Source organism: Marmota marmota, unplaced genomic scaffold, assembly GCF_001458135.2.
Source record: "Marmota marmota marmota unplaced genomic scaffold, marMar, whole genome shotgun sequence".
Taxonomy (NCBI): Eukaryota; Metazoa; Chordata; class Mammalia; order Rodentia; family Sciuridae; genus Marmota; species Marmota marmota.
The window spans coordinates 29394462-29413952 of record NW_026000082.1 but is presented as its reverse complement, the minus strand read 5'-3'; the positions used below and the strand labels follow the sequence as shown (position 1 = coordinate 29413952).

General features: G+C 51.1%; 1 protein-coding gene across 3 annotated transcripts in view; it reads right to left on the bottom strand.

The window, feature by feature from the left end:
* Csmd2 (CUB and Sushi multiple domains 2) overlaps positions 1 to 19491 on the bottom strand; it is a 546044-nt gene that overhangs the window by 425310 nt on the left and 101243 nt on the right. For all 3 annotated transcript variants that reach the window (XM_048815794.1, XM_015485297.2, XM_048815793.1), the window contains exon 3: positions 17763 to 17875. In XM_048815794.1, coding sequence (XP_048671751.1) covers positions 17763 to 17875 — 113 coding nt within the window. The remainder of the gene's footprint in view (positions 1 to 17762; positions 17876 to 19491) is intronic.

The window sequence follows — 19491 nt, the reverse complement described above, 5'->3', positions numbered from 1 at the left end:
GGCACCGTGGAGGGGAGGGACTTCCGGGAGTCGAGATGGAGAGGTGCGAGGCCCTGAGTACCAAGAAAACGACCTTGGGTCAAGTCAGGGGACGCTTGGCTAACGGAGGACAGTCTCTAGCAGTCTGCCACAGGGAGCTCTCGTTGTCCTCTCCTGCTCAACAGAAGGACAAAGCAGACAAGCTCAGGCTCCCAAGGGCCTTCTCTAAGCACACGGAGGGCGGCTCTCAAAGCTGCCAGCTGAGAATCCAAGAGAAGTCTTGCGAGAGCCGCTGGGTAACAGGCCCGGGTTCGCACGTTTCTTGGTGTGGCTATTTGTCGAATGACTCCTCCCTGCGAGACTGCATGTTTCCTGGGGACAGATCTGTGCTGTTAACTGTATTCACAGCACCTCTTGAGCACCCTGCATACAGTGGTGCACAATAACTGTCTGCGAATGAATGAATGAATGAATGAATGGTGTGAAGTCCTCACTACCCTTCCCACCTAGGCCTGTCACTGAGGAAATGAAGACATTTGCAGGTGAGCTCCCCGGCGTCCTCTTCCACCCCCTCCGGCCCCTGACACACACACACACACACACACACACACACACACCACACACCACACACCACACACAGGGCATTTAAACTCATCCGCACCCACAGCACCCCTAACGACCCCCAGCAGCTTCAGAGCCTGGGGGATCCTCCGGCTGCTCAGGGCCCCTCCGCCTCCCCCCAGGACGTGGCCATCCCCTCTCTCCTCTCCAGCAAGCTCCTTCTCCTCAGTTTTAAAACGGCCTTCGCTCCCCTGTCACAAAAACTCAGCCTAACAAATGCCCAGAACGAACCAGGGCAGCCAGACAAAGGGGTCAGGAAGGACAGGCAGGGCCAGGACAGGCGGGGCCAGGACAGCCAGGCCCTTTGGAGGTGAAGGGGCTGAGCCTCATCCTGCAGCGTCCTGCAGCAACGCAGGCTGTTCCCAGGCCACAGCTCCCCTCACCATTAGAATGTCTCAGAAGTGCCCAGACGCCTTTGCCGCTGCTGACCTCCTCTACCCGGCGCTGGACTGGGGAGCCCTGCGGGTGAACCCGGCTCATCCGGTGGCAGCATCTGAGAATAGAGCCCCCCTGTGCAACCTCCATCTCTGGACACCTCGGTGCGCTGCTCAGGCTGACTGCCTTCTCCTCAGGCTCTGACCCCTGGTCCCCACACAGCCTCCTCCCCGCGGCAGGTCCTGTGTGATACCCTCCAGGAGGAGCCTCTTCCCCTGGCTGCCCTGGTTCCTTCCAGGCTCCCCGAGCCGCCCACTGCAATGACCTCTCCTGGGGTGAACCAGCACACAGAGGGGCTCAGCTCACAGCCCACTGTGAGCCATCTCCCTGGAGCTGCGAGGCCTCCTGGGTCCTTCTGGATACTTCTCTAATTTTCCTGTCTGCACCTCCCTGAATATTTAATAGACACTACGATCTGTGCCTTTCATCCCATGCGTCTCTTCTCCACCCATCCCCACCCCACGGTCCCCGCTCATTGATCCACAGGGTATTTAACATATTAGCTTGCCCACTTTCTCCCCTACATACTAGAACGGAAGCTCCCTAGGGCAGGGATTTTGGTTTTGCTCACTTCTTTCAGCTTCGAATTTCAAGCTGCCTGGCACATCGTACAAAGTAGGTGCTCATTAAAAACTTGTGGAATGAATGAATGATCCTCCTTCCAAAACACAGTCCCATATGCAAGGCCAACGACAGACTGCCAAATCCTAGACAGTTCCTCTCATTATAGCTACCAGGGCACAGGGACAAAGGAGTCACATCTGCCTCTCCCAGAGTTTGTCTGCATTTTGCAGTAACCAGGACTGGCCAGTGCTTTCTTGCAATGTGTCCCTCAGGCCTGACATTTTACACCAACACTTAGCCCTTAGAAAGAGGCCGCAGGCCAAGCCCACACTGCAGACTCACTGATTAGCCACCAGCAAGCTGGCTAAGTGCTGGGGCCTTCTCTCAGGCGCAGCAGCGGGAAGCCGGATAGGCATTCTGGGGAAGGCCGCTTTGAATGCCAACGTCGCAACTTCCTTTTAAGTATTATCACTCACTGTCACGCCTGCTATGGATTTTTCAATCCATAGTTCCAGGGCAATAGGTGCCCAGTCCACAGAAGTGCGGGCCAGCCTTTGTCTGCTGCCACGGGCTCCCCAGCCCCCCTCCGCACACAGGCCGCCTCTGAGCACAGAGGACCCCCTCTCGGGGACCCTGCATCCCTGTTCAGCCAGCACTCACTGAGGCCGGGGGGGGGGGGGACGGGCACCTGCCTCAGGAAGCAGGTAAGGAGGAGCAGGTAGCCCCAGGAGGCCCAGCTCACCCTGGACCCATCCTTCCTGCAGGCTGCCCTGGCTTTCCTGGACCTCTGCAAGGAACTGAGCTGCATCCCCCCGAGACTCAGGAAACAGAACTGATGCCCAGACGCCCACCTGGCAGAGAGGGGGGAGGGGCCTCTGGATGCCAGGGGCAAGTGCAGCTCTGCGAGTAAAGAGAATCTCTCTTCGGTCTCTTCGACTTTCGGAGGCTGTCCCCCTCCCCCTGTGGCTACAAATACTACCCACCTGCTGAGGACACCCAGGCTCCTGTGATGGACAGGTCCCCTCCCTCCAACATGCCTACCTGCCAGTTCATCCTGGTGCTAATACTGTCTACGCTGCACACCTGTCTCTGCCCAACCCGTAGACATCTCCATTGTCATCAATGGAGGCCCCACACTGCCAAGTGTGGGCAGCAAAGCCCTTGGGGCCACCGCTAACTTCTGACACCCCATTCCATCTGTGAGCTGTTCTGCCGGCTCCACTTTCCAACTCGCCCTGGAATCTGTCCACTCCCCACACCCACCAGCCTACCCGTTCCGGCCTCTGTCCCCCTCATCACATCCTCAACACAACAGCTGAGTCGCAGGGCCCCTCACACTCAGAGCAAAAGCCACATCCCCTCTCTGGGAGTGACTCTCCCTTCACTCCTCACTCTGCCCCAGCCCCCTGCTGCATCTCTGTCCCCCAGATAGGCAGAGAATCTCTCCCCTTGGAGGTTGGGGTGCACTGACTCAGAGCCCTGGGGACTCCCAGTAGGTGGGGTGTGGGAGTCCCCATCTCCCAGTGAGTGACCAAGAGACCACGGTGCCCAAGCCCTCCTCCCTCCAGCAGTTATTCACTGTATCCAGCTATTTGACTTCTTATCTCCCTCCCAGACTAGACCTGACCTGGGTTTCCAGGCCTTGCTCACAGTCAGTGATCGAGGCTGGGGGCTGGCTGGCTGGCCCCACCGGTGACAGATGATGGGTGGATGGATGGATGGTAGATTGACAAAGAAACTAGGTTGTCACAACCTTCACAGTGTTGGGGACATTCTCTCCTGCGTGTGCTCGACTGGGCGGTATGAGGAGCCAAGAAAGACTCTGTGTCCCAGGAAGCCGCAGCCAGAAGCCAGCCAGCCACGTGCGCCTCTCCGCAGGACCGCGCTGAGCTCCGAGGCAGCTGGGCGCAGCGCAGCCTCGGGACGGGGCTCCTCCGGGGCTCGGGAGGGTGGGCCGCAGGAGTCACCGTGTTCCACACCCTGCCCAGGAGGAGCAAGGCCCAGCTCGGCCCCTCTATTTGAGATGGAGGTGGGAGCTTTCGGGGAGCGCTTCGTGGGGTCCCAGGGCCTGAAGAGCCCTCGGAGGGGGAGGCCCACTCGGCAAGGCGGTGGCAAGTGCCCACTTCCAGGCCCAGAGACGAAGCTCTAAGACATCACAAGCATTCCCCAGGTGACACACGGGGAGTGGCGGATGAACACCAGCACCATAAACCCCCAGTGCAAGCCTGTCCTGGTGTCTGGGTGCGGGCGCCGGGTAGGTGAGGGGTCTAGGCTGCTTGTGCCGGGGGCCACCTGCCCACGCCTCCTCTGGCCCCTGCAGCCTCCTGTATCAGTAAGGGGGACAGAGGTTCCAGAGCCTGCTGGGATGCAGGACAGCAGGGAAGGCCGGCCATTGCTGGTCACCCAGGGCTTCTTGTTGCTGAGACCGCGCGAGAGCTTAGGGAGTGCTTTGGAATCAGAGTCCACGGAGCTAGTGGACGTGAGCTGCTGACTCAGAGTGGTGTTACGGTGTCCCGGGCCCGTCCAAGGAACGACTCTGAGATCTGTCACGGATGGCAGAAGGCATCCAGGGCCCACCCAGCCCGCGCAGCCACGGCCCCCACAAGACTGTGCAGAAGAACTGTGCGCACACACCGGGTCCAGGTCCGGGGTCCGAGGGCTCGCACATAACCGACAGCCCTGCAGAGGCAGCTCGGACACTCTCCTCCGTGTTTTAACAGATGCCACTCCTCTCTCTCTCTCTCTCTCTCACACACACATACACACACACACACACACACACACATATTTATTTACATAATTCCATATAGATTTTGTATCTGAAATTATATTTAGTTAAAATATATATTTGCTCCCGATTTAATTTCTATGTAAATAACTTTAATTTAAATTTTTAATATTTTTAAAGAATATGTAAATTAAATAACAAATCATTAAATTATTTCTATAAGAAACATTTCAAATATATATATATATTTTGTGGTTTTCTGACAAGATTGGAAGGTGACCATGATTACCCTACAGATTTGGGCATTCCCACCATACCCCATGCCCTCCATGGATACATAACATTTCATTGATATTTTTTTTTTCTATATTGAAGCATTTCCCAAGTCAGGATGAGTCTTACATTCAAAGATAGGTCATAATTGAATTGGCAGAGTTTTTCCTTTCTTAATGGTGCAAAAAATGATGGCATACATCTTAAAATCAACACAGTGTTGACTTCAGTGAAATGCAGGATGTATACCAGCTGGAGAAATACGCCCACTGTATCCCTGGCAGGTCTGGGTCAATCAGACCTCTGCTTGATCACCTCCAGAAATGGGGAACTCATTACTTCACAATACAGCCTGCTCCCATTTAGGGTAATTGAAGCTATGTAAAACCACTTCTTCTTATTTACATTTTGTCTATCTTTGCTCTGGACCTTGTTCTGCTAATTAGAACAGCCCAGAGTGAACACTTATTCATCATCTCTGTGACAAACCCTCATGTCACTCATCTTTTCTTGAGCTGTTCTTTGTGTGGTCATTACTTTTCTCTTTCATTCCTCCCAGGTAGCTACTCTGTTTTGGGTCTTGTATTGGAGACACAGTGCACGACCCTCAAAAACATCTTGCTTCCCGATCAGTGCATTATTATGCAAGTTTCCTTCCCCTGAATGCATCCTCTCCAAGATATGGAATCTATACTCGTATTAATAGAACCATGTGACATTTGGCTGGTGTTCTGTGCATAGCCAACTGAAACCTCTATGTCACTTTTGCACAAATTAGGAATTCATTGCAGTTGATTTTCATTTTGGTTTACTCTGATTTTGGCTTTTCTCCCATTTGCTATTAGTCACACAAACAACACTAGAGCAGCCATAAAGAAGAAATCTTAAAAAAAAAAAAAAATCACCCACAAGCTCACTGCTCTCCCATGCCAATTGTCTCCCTTTTTATTTCCACCCTGTCCCTGTCCATAGGAGACCTACTTTACATGGTGCAATAAATGGGAAGCAACAATTTTTGCATTCCGCTTTATTTTTGCTGAGAATAATATCACACACATCTTTCTGTATTACTAAATAATGCTATTATAATTTTAAATGGCTGCATAAATCCATTAGGTAGATCTACCATAATTTTCCTAGCCATTCCCCGATTGTTGGACATTTTTACAGTTTCCAATTTTTCATCATTATAAATAATGCTGAAATCAACATTTCCATGCATATAACTTTCTTCAGCTGCTGAATTATTTCTATAGGAAACATTCCCAGGAGGGGAATTACTGGGTCAGCGACAGGAGCATTTTATGACTCCTGATATATGTTGTCAACTTGGATTCTCAAGGGACTCATTTACCTCACCAGCGGCGATGCGCGGAGGTGTCCGTCTCTGGGCTACCACTCCAGCCCCGTCTCACCCTCTCAAGTCGTTGAGCTAATTTAATGCGGTTCAAGTGCCTCGCGCTGCCTGGACTCGGGGGGCACCCATAACCCAGGAGAGCAACGGCCTCCCGTGTGCGCAGTCGCGGAGCGCATTTCCCCGGGTGCGGACGTCCGTGCATCCTTCTTATCATTTTGGATGGGCTCTTTAGAAACTGCAGACATTAATCCTTTGCTTCCATATTTGGTGTAATATTATTTGACACCAGTTTTATTTTTTTGTTGTTCTTGTTGTAAAAACATCCACATTTGAATATTGTCTGATTGCATCTGTTTCTTTGTTAGGTTCTTTAAAATACAAAGCTTGGCATCGTTTCCCTGTCATAAAGGGGTATTTTATTTTGATCCAGTAGTCCCAATTATGTGCAATTATTACATGCCTTTTTACAGGCTTAAGTCAATCTGCTTGGCTTCAAACCCAGGTTCTACCAACCCCTTACTAGCTGTGTGACCTCAAGCAAGTTACTTAACCTTTCTGGGCTCCTCTGTGCAATGGGAATCATAGCAGTGCCTACCTCATAGGACTGCTGTAAGGATCAAATGTTAAAATGTGAGACACTTAGAAGAGGGCCTGGCTCCTGGCGACAGGTGAAGCAATGCCAGCCTTCTTGTCATCCGTACAGTCATCTCGCCCCGCACACTGGCTCTTCCGCCCTGCTCTGCACAACTTCCAACTAGGAGCTCCGGGGCTTCAGCCCCATCACCTCTAACCAGAGACCCCAGCACTGGAACACTCACCGATTCATCAGGACTGTCACCATGAGCTTGGTGACTCAGTTACAGTCATGTCAGAAGTGTGCAGATCAGGCAAGAATGTCACCAACATTTTTGTATAGCAGCTGTGACAGCCCAGGGGCTCCACACACGTTCCTCCTGTTCCCCCGCGGCTCAGACATGCATGCTCGGAGCACGTGGGGAGCCAGGCGCTGTCCCCACGCTGGCTGGGTCCAGCTCGCGTCCCCAGTCCTGGCATGGCGGCGTCCCCCACGTCCCCGAGCCCCTCACCTCCAGTCGGGCCTCTCCGTCCATGCTGTCTCTAAAGCCCACCTCTCATGGTGTCACCTCCCTGACCAGGAGCTTGGGCGACGGCCCATCTCTGCGAACAAGGTCCACCTCCCAGCCTGGGCCTCGCTCCGTCAGCTCCGCTCTGTCCCCTCTGTCCCCTCTCTGTCCCCTCCCTGTCCCCTCTCTGCCCTGCGGGTTTCTCTCAGTTGCTCCAATCCTTAGGCCTCTTCTGGCCTTTGATTTCACTCAATCAACAAGTATTTATTGAGCTACTAGCACGTGCCTGTGCCCGACCTCTTCTAGGACCTGTGGGAGCAGCAGGTCATAGATAACAAGGCACCAAAGACAGAGTCCAGGAAGTTCAGGTGCAGGCCAGGGAGAGGCAGACAGGCAAAGGGACAAATGGTCTTATCATCCAAGGGTGACAGGGAACCAGGTGGCAGGGCGTGGCAGGAAAGGCCTCTGGGGAAGGGGTATCCGGGCAGAGATGGGTGGGGGTGGGGGAGAGCTCTGGGGCCACCAGGCCAGGAAGCCTGCAGGGGGCAGGCCCTGAGGCCTAACGGGGCCTGAGCGGTCATTTCTCTACCCCCTTCCTCACGAGCCTCACTCCCGGGTCTGTGCCAGTCCTAAGACATGGCTGGTAACCAGCCAGCCTCTCTGGGCCTCTCCGTCTGGCGAAGCCTTGCTCCTGAGCTGGTGTGTGGGTGTCTCCCATCCCTGGTTCCGCAGGGCACGACAGAGGTGCTTGGCAGGGGCCGGCTCCAGGCTCCTGGGTTTCCTCCATCTCAGAGCCCCGGGGCTCCTGGTGGCTGCAGCATGGGTGAGGGCACAGGGCTGAGCGGCAACCAAGGGGACGGTGGGAGGAGTGGGTTGAACGGTCCCTGTGGTACTTCTGTGAGGACGCCTGCTCTCCCTGTGGATGCTGGGCTCCTGGGCTGGCAGCTGTCACCCAAGGAAGAGGTGGTGGAAAGGCAAGTGTCCCCTGAGCCTCCAAGGCTTGGGTCAGTGGAAAAAGCTCTGATGGGGTCCCCTGATCCCTGTCAACAGGAGGGAGACGGGTGACCAGCTGTAGTCCCTGCAGGAGCAGTGGCTGAAGGCTGGTTGTCTCCTACAGGGAGGGTCACCTCCGAGTTCCCACCTGGGGTGAGAAGCATCATAGGGGGCTGGCAGCATCCCCAGGGAGCCACATTTGAGGTCCTGTGGTCTTTTGCTTGGGTACAGACATGGGAGGGAGGGTCCAGCCTGGGCACCCTGCCGTCTCCCATGAAAAGGACATTTCTCAGCTCAAGACCTGGGCTAATAGGTGTTAAACAGAGTTCAATGCAGAAAATTGAGAAGTAATGAGACTTGGAACTAGGAGAATAAATTAAGAGGTGACCGCACAGCCGCACAGGTTCTCCCATGGATTTCCACCTGAATGCTGAGAAGGAGGAAGCCCAGCCATAAGGAGGCCACGGGCGAGGTCAGAACACTGAGCCCACCAGCACCAAGGCTGAGGGCTGGCCAAAGCAATCCCACGGCTGCTGTTTCTAGGGGCATCCAGGGGGCAAGCTTTTCCGTGTACCTAATGCCTCTGTACTTGGGATGCGTCTCATAGCGGTGGCACGTCACGCTGTATTTGGCAGTATTTTTTTCCTTTCTTAGTGGTACTTCAGATTAAGCAACTTAGAATCAATGGAACATGGGACCTGGCACCTTGAGCCAATCTCCTTTCTTGTTTGGTCTTTTACGGTGGGTGCGATGATCGAGTGTTCATTCACTTATTTCACCAGTCTTCATTGAGCACCTACTATATGCCGGACCCTGGGCGAGGCACCACCGTGGACTGTGATCACAACGGCCAGACCTCTGCGTCCGGAGTGCTTGCTCTATACTGGCAAAGCCTCACACACGAGGCCTCATCTCTTCCCTGTGACAGTCCCCTGCAGTAGGGTTTATGGTCGTTACTGTCCTGCTGTGACGGGGAGGCCAGGGGAGGTGATGTGACTTGCTCAAAACCACTCTGGTGACCAGCTGACGGAGCTGCACGTCAGCTCTCCCCCAGAGCCTGAGCGCCATCTAACCTGGGTGCTCTGTGGGGCACGCTGGCTGTGGGCAGACAAGGGACAGGATGCGCGTGTTGGAGAGAGTCACACGGAGGGCAGGGAGAGGACACTGCAGGCCTCACTGTGCACAGGGGCCTCCGGGACTCATTCAATTTGAGCAGAGATCAGAGTAATGGGGGGGGGTGGGGTTCAGGATGAGTGAGAAGATGAAATGTGGTGTATCCAAGCACCAGACAAAGCGCACGTGACTGGAGGAGGATGGGTGGACGTACGGCTCACGTATAGGGCTCTGATGGCCAGGTAAAGAACTCGGGCTCCATCCTGGAAACAATTAAGTGTTTTCAGTGGAACCTCTTCAAGGTCCTCAAGCCCTGGCATGTAATGATTCTATGAATCTTTTGTGAATAATGAATAGCTGTAGAAAGGGTCTGGGGCCAGCTCACCATGTATTTACGTTGAGTATAATGAAAGTGTGCCCAGGCAGAGAGGAGATGAGGACTAAAACCCAGCCCATACCCCATCACCAAGCCACGTATTCATGGGACCTTCTCCTGGGGCCACTTGTACTAACTGGCACACAAGGTCCTAGACATACAAACTCACGAGGAAGCAGAGCAGGAGGAAAAAACCCTGGCTGTATGGCAGGGTCCCTCCTGACTGAGGTGTGACAGTGTCAGAGGAAACAAGAAGTAAGGTGACAGTGTGGCCCTTGGAGAACCAGGAGGCTTGACTGACCAAAGCCTTTTGACAAGGGAAGGAGATATTTTTTCACTCCCATAAAACACACCATGCCCTATTCTAACAGCTCCCTTTTACTGAGTGACTACTATGTGCCAAATGTCATGCTAGATGCTCTCTGTAGTTTGCCACTAGTGCTTGCAACTCCTTTGAAAGAAGAGGGTGTTTCCCCGTTTTCCACAGAAGGGGTTTGAGAGGTGCAGTGCCTTGCCCATGGTCACACAGTAGGACCAGCAGAGCTCCAACTTGACCCCCAGAGACCTGACCAAGCGTGATGGCTGAATAGCAACTCTGCCAGGCACCACGGATGCAGGAATCCTTCGACCCTCATCTCAACACACTGACGTGGGCAAGTGTTATTATTATTTGCAAAAAAAAAAAAAAAAGTCAGTTCAGAGAGGTCAAGAGACTTGCCTGAGTCCTCGCACTAGTATGAAGGACAGCCAGGGTTGGAAGCCACATCTTCCTGAGCCCTGTGACAGTGCTGTCATCCTCCCCGACACTCTTGGGTCCAGGGCTCCTTGACAGAGAGGCCACTGCTTATCCAAAGCCTACCTGCCCTCAGCCACAGCAGGTGCTCAGGAAGCACTGAATGAATGAATGAATGAACAGGAGCAGAGGAGCACTCAGAGGAACACCTTCCCTGCAGGAAGGTGCCACCACCCCATCTGACACCCTGGCATGAGGAGGGTCCGGACACCAGCCCTTGGCACGATAGCATCCTGAGCTGTGCTGATGCCGCTTCCCAAAGCAGGGAGCATCTCTGTGTGTGACGGGCTATTTGGGGGATTATTGAGGACGTAATAGGAAAATCATCCTGATTCCCCACTTATTGAGAAGTGCTGCCCAATTTGTCTCAAATGTCACATCTCTGTGTATTCATTTGCTACTCCACAGTGCTGATTAAAATGAATGCTCGCCAACTCCCAGGGCACAGCCGTCGGAAATGGAGCAGGTTCTCTCAAGAAGCACATGCCGTCCCGGGCAGAGGAAACGGATGTCGGTCGCCCCCACCCCGGAGGAGGCTCCGGCAGCCCCACTGTTCTGGCTCAGGGCGGCCTGGATGTGCACATTGCATATTGAAATCTATATCTATATCTGTATATTCATCTACTATCAAATAGCTTCCATTAGCCCAATTTTGAGATGTCTGCATGATGTCCTAGAATTGTGGGACTATTGCAGAATGGAGGAAATTATCTTGGAAGCTGAGGACAGGAGAGGAGAACCAGCCAGTGTAACTAAAAAAGACGGTTGTGGGGGACTCTCAGGAATGGCCCATTGCTCTGATGGCTGGGCCCTGGTTCCATCTCTGGACCCTGGTTTCCCTGTGTGCAGAGGCACGATCCCCCTCAACCCGACCTCCCCCTCTAAGAGCCACAGAAGGAACACTGGGACCCCATGCTTGCTCCTCACCTATCTCAACAGGTTCAGCAAGACAAGGAGCTGTTGGTCTGTCCCACCCTCACAGATGCACCTGTCAGACTGCTGAGAGCCATAGCCAAGTTGGAATGACTCATGGCATTTTTGCCAGAACAGAGTGGTTGAGAGGTGAGGCCAGCAAGCCATTGAGATGATAATGGTTATGTTAAGCTGTGTATTCAATTGTATATTAGACCCCTGCTGTCCACCTCAGCCTGCTACTTTGGAGTTCTCCCATGGATTCCCAGAGAGTTCCCATTGGTTGGGGAAGTGCGTGGGGAGGGATTTCCGGAGGAGGGATTTCCGGTTGGTGTGTCCCAGGAGAAGGCCGGGAGCACGGCATTGGCGGGAGTGTGGAGAATAAAGGAGTTCCTGTTTTGAACCTACAAGGCTGTGTGGCGGCTCGGTTATTTTGTGCCCAGCCAGACTGCAGCATCGGACCCCACTAAGACATGCCCCACCCCATACAGAGATGGCACCGTTGACCTCCCTCTGGTAGAAGAGCACACCGAGGTGTTTTTTCGGAGCACCTCTTCTTCCTCCCTGGTCCTCTCTGGGAGGGGACATGGAGAAGGATGGAGGGCACTCATGTGACTATAGAAATGGACTTAGATGGAAACCCAAGGAGTGCACACAGTAGACACTCAATAAACAGTAGCTCCATGAGTGACAGATCTCCAACAACTCTGCATGAGTGATAAAAGTCTGGGCTCACTTTTTTGGATGGGTTAGGGGTTCATCTTGCGGTAGGGGGGCTGCAGGGCATCTGTGAACTCCCTCAGTTAATTATGTAGAAAATGTGGTGTGTGGGTGGGTGGGTTGGGGGGTCACAGCTTTCAAGCCCATGACCCCCAATGTACAGAGACTGTTGGGCTTAGACCTTTAGCTCTAAGGCCACAACCTCCGATACAAAGCAAGACCATGGTAGCACCAAGTTCCTGAGCTCATAAGCTCCTGTGCCAGGTGACAGGGCCTGACACTGCTTCCCTATCTGAGGACACAGGCCCAGGTGGGGCTGGAAGAAGCTCCTGCATGTGACAACACTGCTCCTCCCCCAAAGAAGCCAGGGTCCTCCTGCAAGAGGAGACTCACCATGAACGGCAGGACTGAGCATTTATGCAAACTCAGGGGCCCGGGAGCTGGGGTGGAGCTGTGATTGTGACCTGTGGAGTTGACATATTTCTTCCATCTCCTGTTAGAATCCCAGTCAAGTCAGGTTAGGATGAGAGTGACTTAATTAATGAGCTGACATTTATCAAGTGCTGACAATTCACCAGGTCCTGTGCTGAGCACGTCCTGTGATCTGCGCCTTCTCTCCCTCAATCCTCACGACAGCTCCATGAAGTAACCAACCGCAGGCCGAGTGTCTTTTATGGGAAATGCTTGGCACCAGAAGTGTTTCGATTTGGGATCTTTTTAGATTTTATAATATTTGCATATATGTAATGAGATATCTTGGAGAAGGGACCCAAGTCCAAACACAAAATTCACTTAAGTTTATGGACCTTTGACACACGGGCTGGAGATAATTTTATACAACACTTTAGGTGCATCCGAGATTTGACGGTGTCTCCCCACCCCATGAAGTCAGGTATAGAATTTTCCACAGGGGCTATCACATTGATACTGGAAAAGTTTTGGATTTGGGAGTATTTCAAATTTCAGATTAGGGATACTCCACCTGTATGGTTCATATCCTGATTTTACAGGCACAGTGGCCTATTTAAAGAAGCTCAGAGAAATGACATGCTGGCCCAGGGTCACACAGCAAGTGCGTGACAAGATGGGGTTTGATTCCAGGCATCTCAACCCAGAGCCACCATCTTAATCCTTGATCTTCGCCACCTCTTCCCTTAGGGTCACCCAGCAGTTTGCAAAAATGAGGGTCCCTCATTTTCTATAAAAGAATAGTTTGGAATTTTAAGGAAGCCTCCTGCAGTTGATGGTGAGCTACCAAGATCACAGTTGGACTTCACTAAACAAAGAAATGCCTGTTTCGAGGTCTAGACCACTTAACTGATCTAACAGACTGAGACCCGGCAGTCACAGATGGGCTCTCCTTCCCACGAGTTTAGGGCAACTGCACGCGATTTACGATGCTAAAATGCAAAGGTGTAGCCAGGGTTAGGCATTGAAAACCTATCCAGACCCTTGCCTGATGGACATCCTGGGATGCTCATAACTCTTGTTTATATGGTGATCAACCTGAAACAGACATAAACAATTCCATGTGACCTTTGAGGGCTGGGCGAGAGGCAGGTGGGAAGTCTGGGGGCTGGGGTGGGAATGGCAATGCCCAGGTAGCAGCTAGACTAGAGGCTTTGGTGACAGATGCCAGGGGGTCCCATTAGGGAAGACGCAGGCTTCACCACACTCAGGCAAAAATGACACACACAGAAAAAAGGGTGTCACAGGGGCCAGGACAGACGGAACTGAACCCCAGAAGGACTTCAAAGGGAAAAAATTAAAAAATAAAATGAAGGGACTAAGATGAACATTTAAATGAATAGTTATCTGATCTTGGCACAGAAAAAGACCTTGGCAAGCAGGGCACCGAAAGGAAATGTCATAAGAGAAAAATTTTAAAAATTAGAATTTAAAATTAGTGGCGTAAAAATTAAAACGGCTGCACATCAAAAGGAAGCCCATCGCATTAATATCCTTAATATACAAAAACTACTTATGAAGAAGATAAGAAAAACACTAATGCCCGATGGAAATGTGAGCAAAAACTGGGACAGGCAATTTACAAAATGATCTACAAATGGCCTGTAAGTGGTGACAGGTGCTCCACCTTACCTATAATCAAAGAAATGCAAATTATAACCACACATAGATTTCATTTTTTCCACCCATTTTAATCAATGAAACTGATTTAAAGCTCACCAACAAACAACCCAGGCAAGGTCGCGGGAGCCAGCCTGGGCCTGCTGGTGCACAGTGGTCGGAAGCCCGCATCGGCATAACGTTTCTAAAGACACTCTGGGATCATATATCAGAATGTAAAAATCTGCAAACTCTTTGACCCAGCAATTGCACTCCCAAGAATTTATTTTAAGAAGATAATTAGACAAGGGCTTAAGTTGTATGTATAAGGCTGCTCTGCATCTGAATGTCTACAGAGGAGGACTGGCTAAATAACTGGGGTATGTTCAAATCACCAGTGGCTCTCTCACTGAGCGTCATTAGGAAGGTCATTAGGAAGGTCAAACCAGGGCCAGTTTTGTGAACATGGATCTCGTTAACTAGATTGCAGAGCTGCACATACGACATAATCCCACTTGCCCGTGGACCTGTGTCAGTGTGCTTGTGTGTGTGCGCACCGAGAGATGTCTGCATGCACACCACCTTCAAGGGCAGACAGCCCTGCTGGTACAGCAGGACACGGGAAAACCCAGGGTGTGAGGGTTCCTGAGACCTATTTTCAGAACTCAGGCCTAAAAATGAGCTTGTGAGATTGAACAAATTAAAAATACAGAGGCTCTGTTAAATTCGAATTTCAAACAGACATACAATGTTTTAGTGTAAGTATAGCCCACAAAATGTTTGGGACATACTTATACCAAAAACCATTCCAGTTTTGGGTGTCCTGCTCTTTCTCTCAAGTCACCCTAGAAGGTTACTAGAGACACTGCAGGGTTTCTGCATCCTTCCTGCCTCTGGCTTAGCTCCAGTCTACCTGCCTGTGAAATGGAGTCCCTGGCCTCTGCCTTACTCAAGGACTTTTGCAGGGATCAAAGAGCAGGACAAGAAAAGCCTTTTAAAATTCCTGGTCAACAAGTTGCCTTGAGCGGCCACACAACTGCCCTGAAGCCGAGAGGTACATCTGTAAGATGGAGATAGGACCAGCTCCCCGGCGCTGTCTGGGGATTAGATGAGATAATGTATGTAAAGTGCCCGGGCCTACAGTCAGCGCTTCAGGAGAGCCCAGCCCCTTCCCTCCCGCCCAGAGGCCCACGCTCCTGCCCCTGGGGATTACAAATCGAGCATCCCCTGTCATCTCAGGGTTTGACTATTGGCCTTTTGATCTTTCCCTTGAAGCCCTGGCAGCCAGGAACTGACACCCTTCACCTGACTTTACCTTTCTCCCAAATCCCCAGCAGCGGCTCAGTCCCTTATCTGCTCTCACACTCCAGATGAGGGCGGATGATCAAACCCGCTTTGATAGCGCACATTCAGGGCCACCAGCCAAGGGCAGCGACCTAGAGGCGCGCCCTGATGCCATTTTGAAATGGAGCCCGCTACGTGGTGAATGGGAACCTGAGGGAGCCATCCTGACGGGGGGCAGCCCTGAGACAGAGCGAGCCCAGGGCATAGGTCACGTGGGTGCCTGCCCTGCTCCTCCTTCCTCCTTGCTCCTCCACCCTGGGTGTCTCCAAAGTAGGTGTGAATCACTTTTTCTCTGGATGCACAAGTTGCCTCATGGTTCATCCCTGAGCAGAACCAACAGGATTCGGTGATAGCCACAGCCTTAGCTTATGGGTGACCCACCAGAGTATTTGGTACAAGGTCAGCCAGCTACACATCCTGACAAGCGTGCAGAAATCCCGTGTGGGTGACTGCACAGAAACCCAGAGTTACAGCAGCCCGTCTACACTGGCCCAGGGTTCCCCGATCCTCACCGTACTTTCTCAGTGCCAGTGGCTTGGAGGTCTGACACCATCATGTGGCTGCATAGGACAGGCCTGGGCTAATGCCCTGGGGGTTCCCTGTACAATGCTGAGCACTCTCAGATCTGGGCTGCCTGACCTGTGCCAGGCAGGACAGAGGAGGGACCCGCTGGCCTCTAACCTCTCCCTGATGTGCTGTGACCTCTTTTGCATGACAGGCCCCCCCTTGTGAATCTGATGAAAAAGTTCTGTGTCTGTGCTGCCAATATGGTAGCCTCAAGCCACATGTGGCTGTTAAACACTTGACGTAAGACTAGCGAAACTGACACTAGATTTCAAAGTTCATTTAATTTTATTGATTCCTAAGGCCTCAGGCAATGATCCCCAAGGATTGCTAAATGAGGGCACCAAGAGGAGCCAGGGCCCAGCTGGGACCCCTACATCAGTCACTCCCAGAGCCTCTGCAGGCATGTCCTTTAGTGTCACTGACTCAGTCCCCCTCCTTGACCCCCAGACACAGTCCGTGTCCCCAGGTCTAATATACGGAAAAAGGATCTATGGCCAGAAAGACTTAAATGTCTCCTGCAAAGGCCTCTCTTAGTAAGGAACTTGGAAAGAATTAGTTTAAATCCAGGGTGAAGTTCTAACCAGGATGACTAAGATCACAGAGTTGATTCGGGGAAGAAATGGTCATTTTTTAAAAAGAGGTCAGGTATTCTTGGGCATACTTACTTTAAAAACATGTAGGTCTTTGTCAGGAGCCATCAGTTAAAGTGGAGTGGAGTTATGTCAGAAGCCCTCAATTAAAGGCATGTGGAAATTTCTTAGGAGCCGTCTCAGGAATCTTAAGTTAAAAATAACTGAGATCTTTTCAGGAGCCCTTAATTGCTTGGGTTAAAGCATCAAACTGCCTCTCCCATACCCATAATACTCGGGGAGGTTTTTGCCAAGGAGGTAGGACTCGTCTTTGTGTGCCGTGCTCCTGGCCAAGACAAAAGGTAGTGTGTATTTCCTTATTGCTATAGCTTCATTCAAGAAAGCATCACTTATTCTTTTAAGTTTTTAAACAAAGGCTAGGGAAAGAATAATTGGCATGCTTTACTAGGGTGTTATGTCATTACTGTTATTAATTATCATTAACGGTCTTAAAATATGCCTATTAAAGATCTCAACACAAAACAGCAGTGCGGGTCTTAGCCAAGAGCAGCCTAATTACCTATTAATGAGATGTAAATTTCCCAGGGAAATGACAGAGATCCAGAAGTACCACCTTCTGAACTAACATAATAAAGTTAATAATAATAATAGTGTATAATCTGAAGATATTAGTGTTAATTTGAATTCTAACACCACATTTAAACAGACTGAGAGAAGTGGAAATCATCTGCAGAGCTCAAACCCCACAGCCCTAATCCATGCTATTAAGGAAAAATTGATTGTTCTTTCTTGGAATGATGTAAATCTGACTTTTTGCAATCACTGTATTGACCTTCCAGCTGCTTTTTTTCTTTCTGTTACTTGGGAAGGACACACCCCCCAAAGACCTAACTTCCTTCCTTTAGGCCCCACCTTGGGGCATCGCTCTCTCTTATTTTCCAAAACAACCTGGGGCACCATATGCAATTGAGCCCAGCAGAAAACAGAATTTAAAAAATAAAACACAACAGAACCCAGTTAAAGGGTTCTAGGATAAACTCCTGCAGCCAAGCTCTGATTTCCATTCTCACTTTCCAGGAACCGGGGGAGGGGCCAGGGCAGTAACTCAGTTCCTGGTGCAGAACCAGCCTCATGAGAACAGGCCCCAGCTCTGAGTCTGCAGGGCCCTGCCCCGTGGACAGCAGCGTGGCCCACCTATGGCCAGGACCTGGCCTCTCAGGCTCCCGCGGCCCGGCAGCAGGCACCTACCTTCATAGCTGGCGTGAAAGCCCTGGGCGCTGACTGCATAGTCGCTGATGAGACGCAGGGACAGGGTGGTGGCCATGCTGACGATGGTGGCTGGCAGCTGAAAGCCAGTCAGCCTGAAAGACAAAGAGGTGCGATTAGGGAGAAGGGCCACCGTGGGAAGGTGCACATCCATGGCGCTCTTATTGGGCGCCTGCTGGATGTGCATTGCTGATCTAGGGATGGGGACTCTCATAGTTTGGATCCCGAATGTCCCCCAAAGGGACATTATTTAGTTTTGCAGTGCTGGGCATCAAACCCAGGCCCTCACACAGGCTAGGCAAGCACTCTGGCACTGAGCTATCCCTCTGGGTCCTCTGTTGTTGCTTCCTAGGTGCCCTAAGAAGAGCAGCTTGTTCCACCACATGCTCCCTGCCATGGTGTGCTGCCTCACCACAGTCCCAAAATCAATAGGAATGACTGACAGTGGACTGAAACCTCCATCACTGTGAACCCAAACAAACCTTTGTACTTTTTAAGTTGATGATCTTGGGCATTTTATCATAGCAACGGAAAGCTGACTAAAACAGGCAGGGATAGGAAAGAAGACTAACTCCAGGCACACAGAGGGTATCCAAAGGCAAAGAGATTCTCAGCAGAGGTGATGAAAACCAGCAGTCAGCTGACAGAGAAGTGTAAAAGGGTTACTTCCCTGAAGCCATGGCCTGATAATCCCCAAGCCACAGGTCTGCCTGACAGGTTTGTTTCTCTTCGCTTTTTCTCCTCCTCTGGTTCATTTTCCTGTCCCCTTCCTTTCTCGTTGAGGTCCTTTGAGGCTCTGGGTAGAATGCACCATGAATTTATAATTGATAACAGCCAGTAGATAATACCTGTTCACATATTTAGGAAAATACATCCAACTCTAAGTAGCAGAACGTGGATGCTACTTTATGTTTATTCCTTAAGAAGAATGTCTACGGCTTTTTACAGAAGTAAGTGCTTACTAGGTGAAAAAGAAAAAAAAAAACAAACCCATAACCTAGAAATAGTCATTCTTGAGAGCTGACATGCAAAGAGATGGAAGGATCAATAATGGGATCATATTCAAGGAAATAATTCCATACAAATGGGATCTTGCTGTGTGTGCTTCTGAAATCAAAATGTTTATAGTTTCTTTCTGGAATTTACATGAGGGAAAAAAAACACATAAATGGGTGAAAATAAAGGAAATGTTGAACCTAAGATGATATGCTTTGAGCATAAGACGGTCATTTTTAAAGATTCCTCTAAGGTTAAAAGCATACCACTGGACGTTTGGGGACATATTTATTGAAAGAATGTGTCCACCACTGGGGGGGTCTATGCACGATGGCACCCACCTGACGGTGCACATACAGGTGGCAGGAAACGGCCAGTCTCCTGAGCACCTCTGTCCTTTACCCTCTCTCTGAGGCTCACCCTGCCTCCTCCCATCCCTCTCAGGACACTGGTGGGCGGTGGGAGTCAAGGTCTGCCTTTTCCCCTATTTTTATAATCTTATGATAGCTACAGTGTTCCTATGAGATAGACAGGCTCTCGGGGAGAGGGAAAAAGAGACCCGGATCTGTGAGACCAGCCATGCTTGTCTCTTTGGTTACCTGAACATCAGATCCAACGTATGCTTGTACCAGCTCAGTTGGAACAAAAACACAATCAATTTAAATGTCACCAGATTCAAAGACCTCCACAACGTGCCCACAACTGATTTATGGCT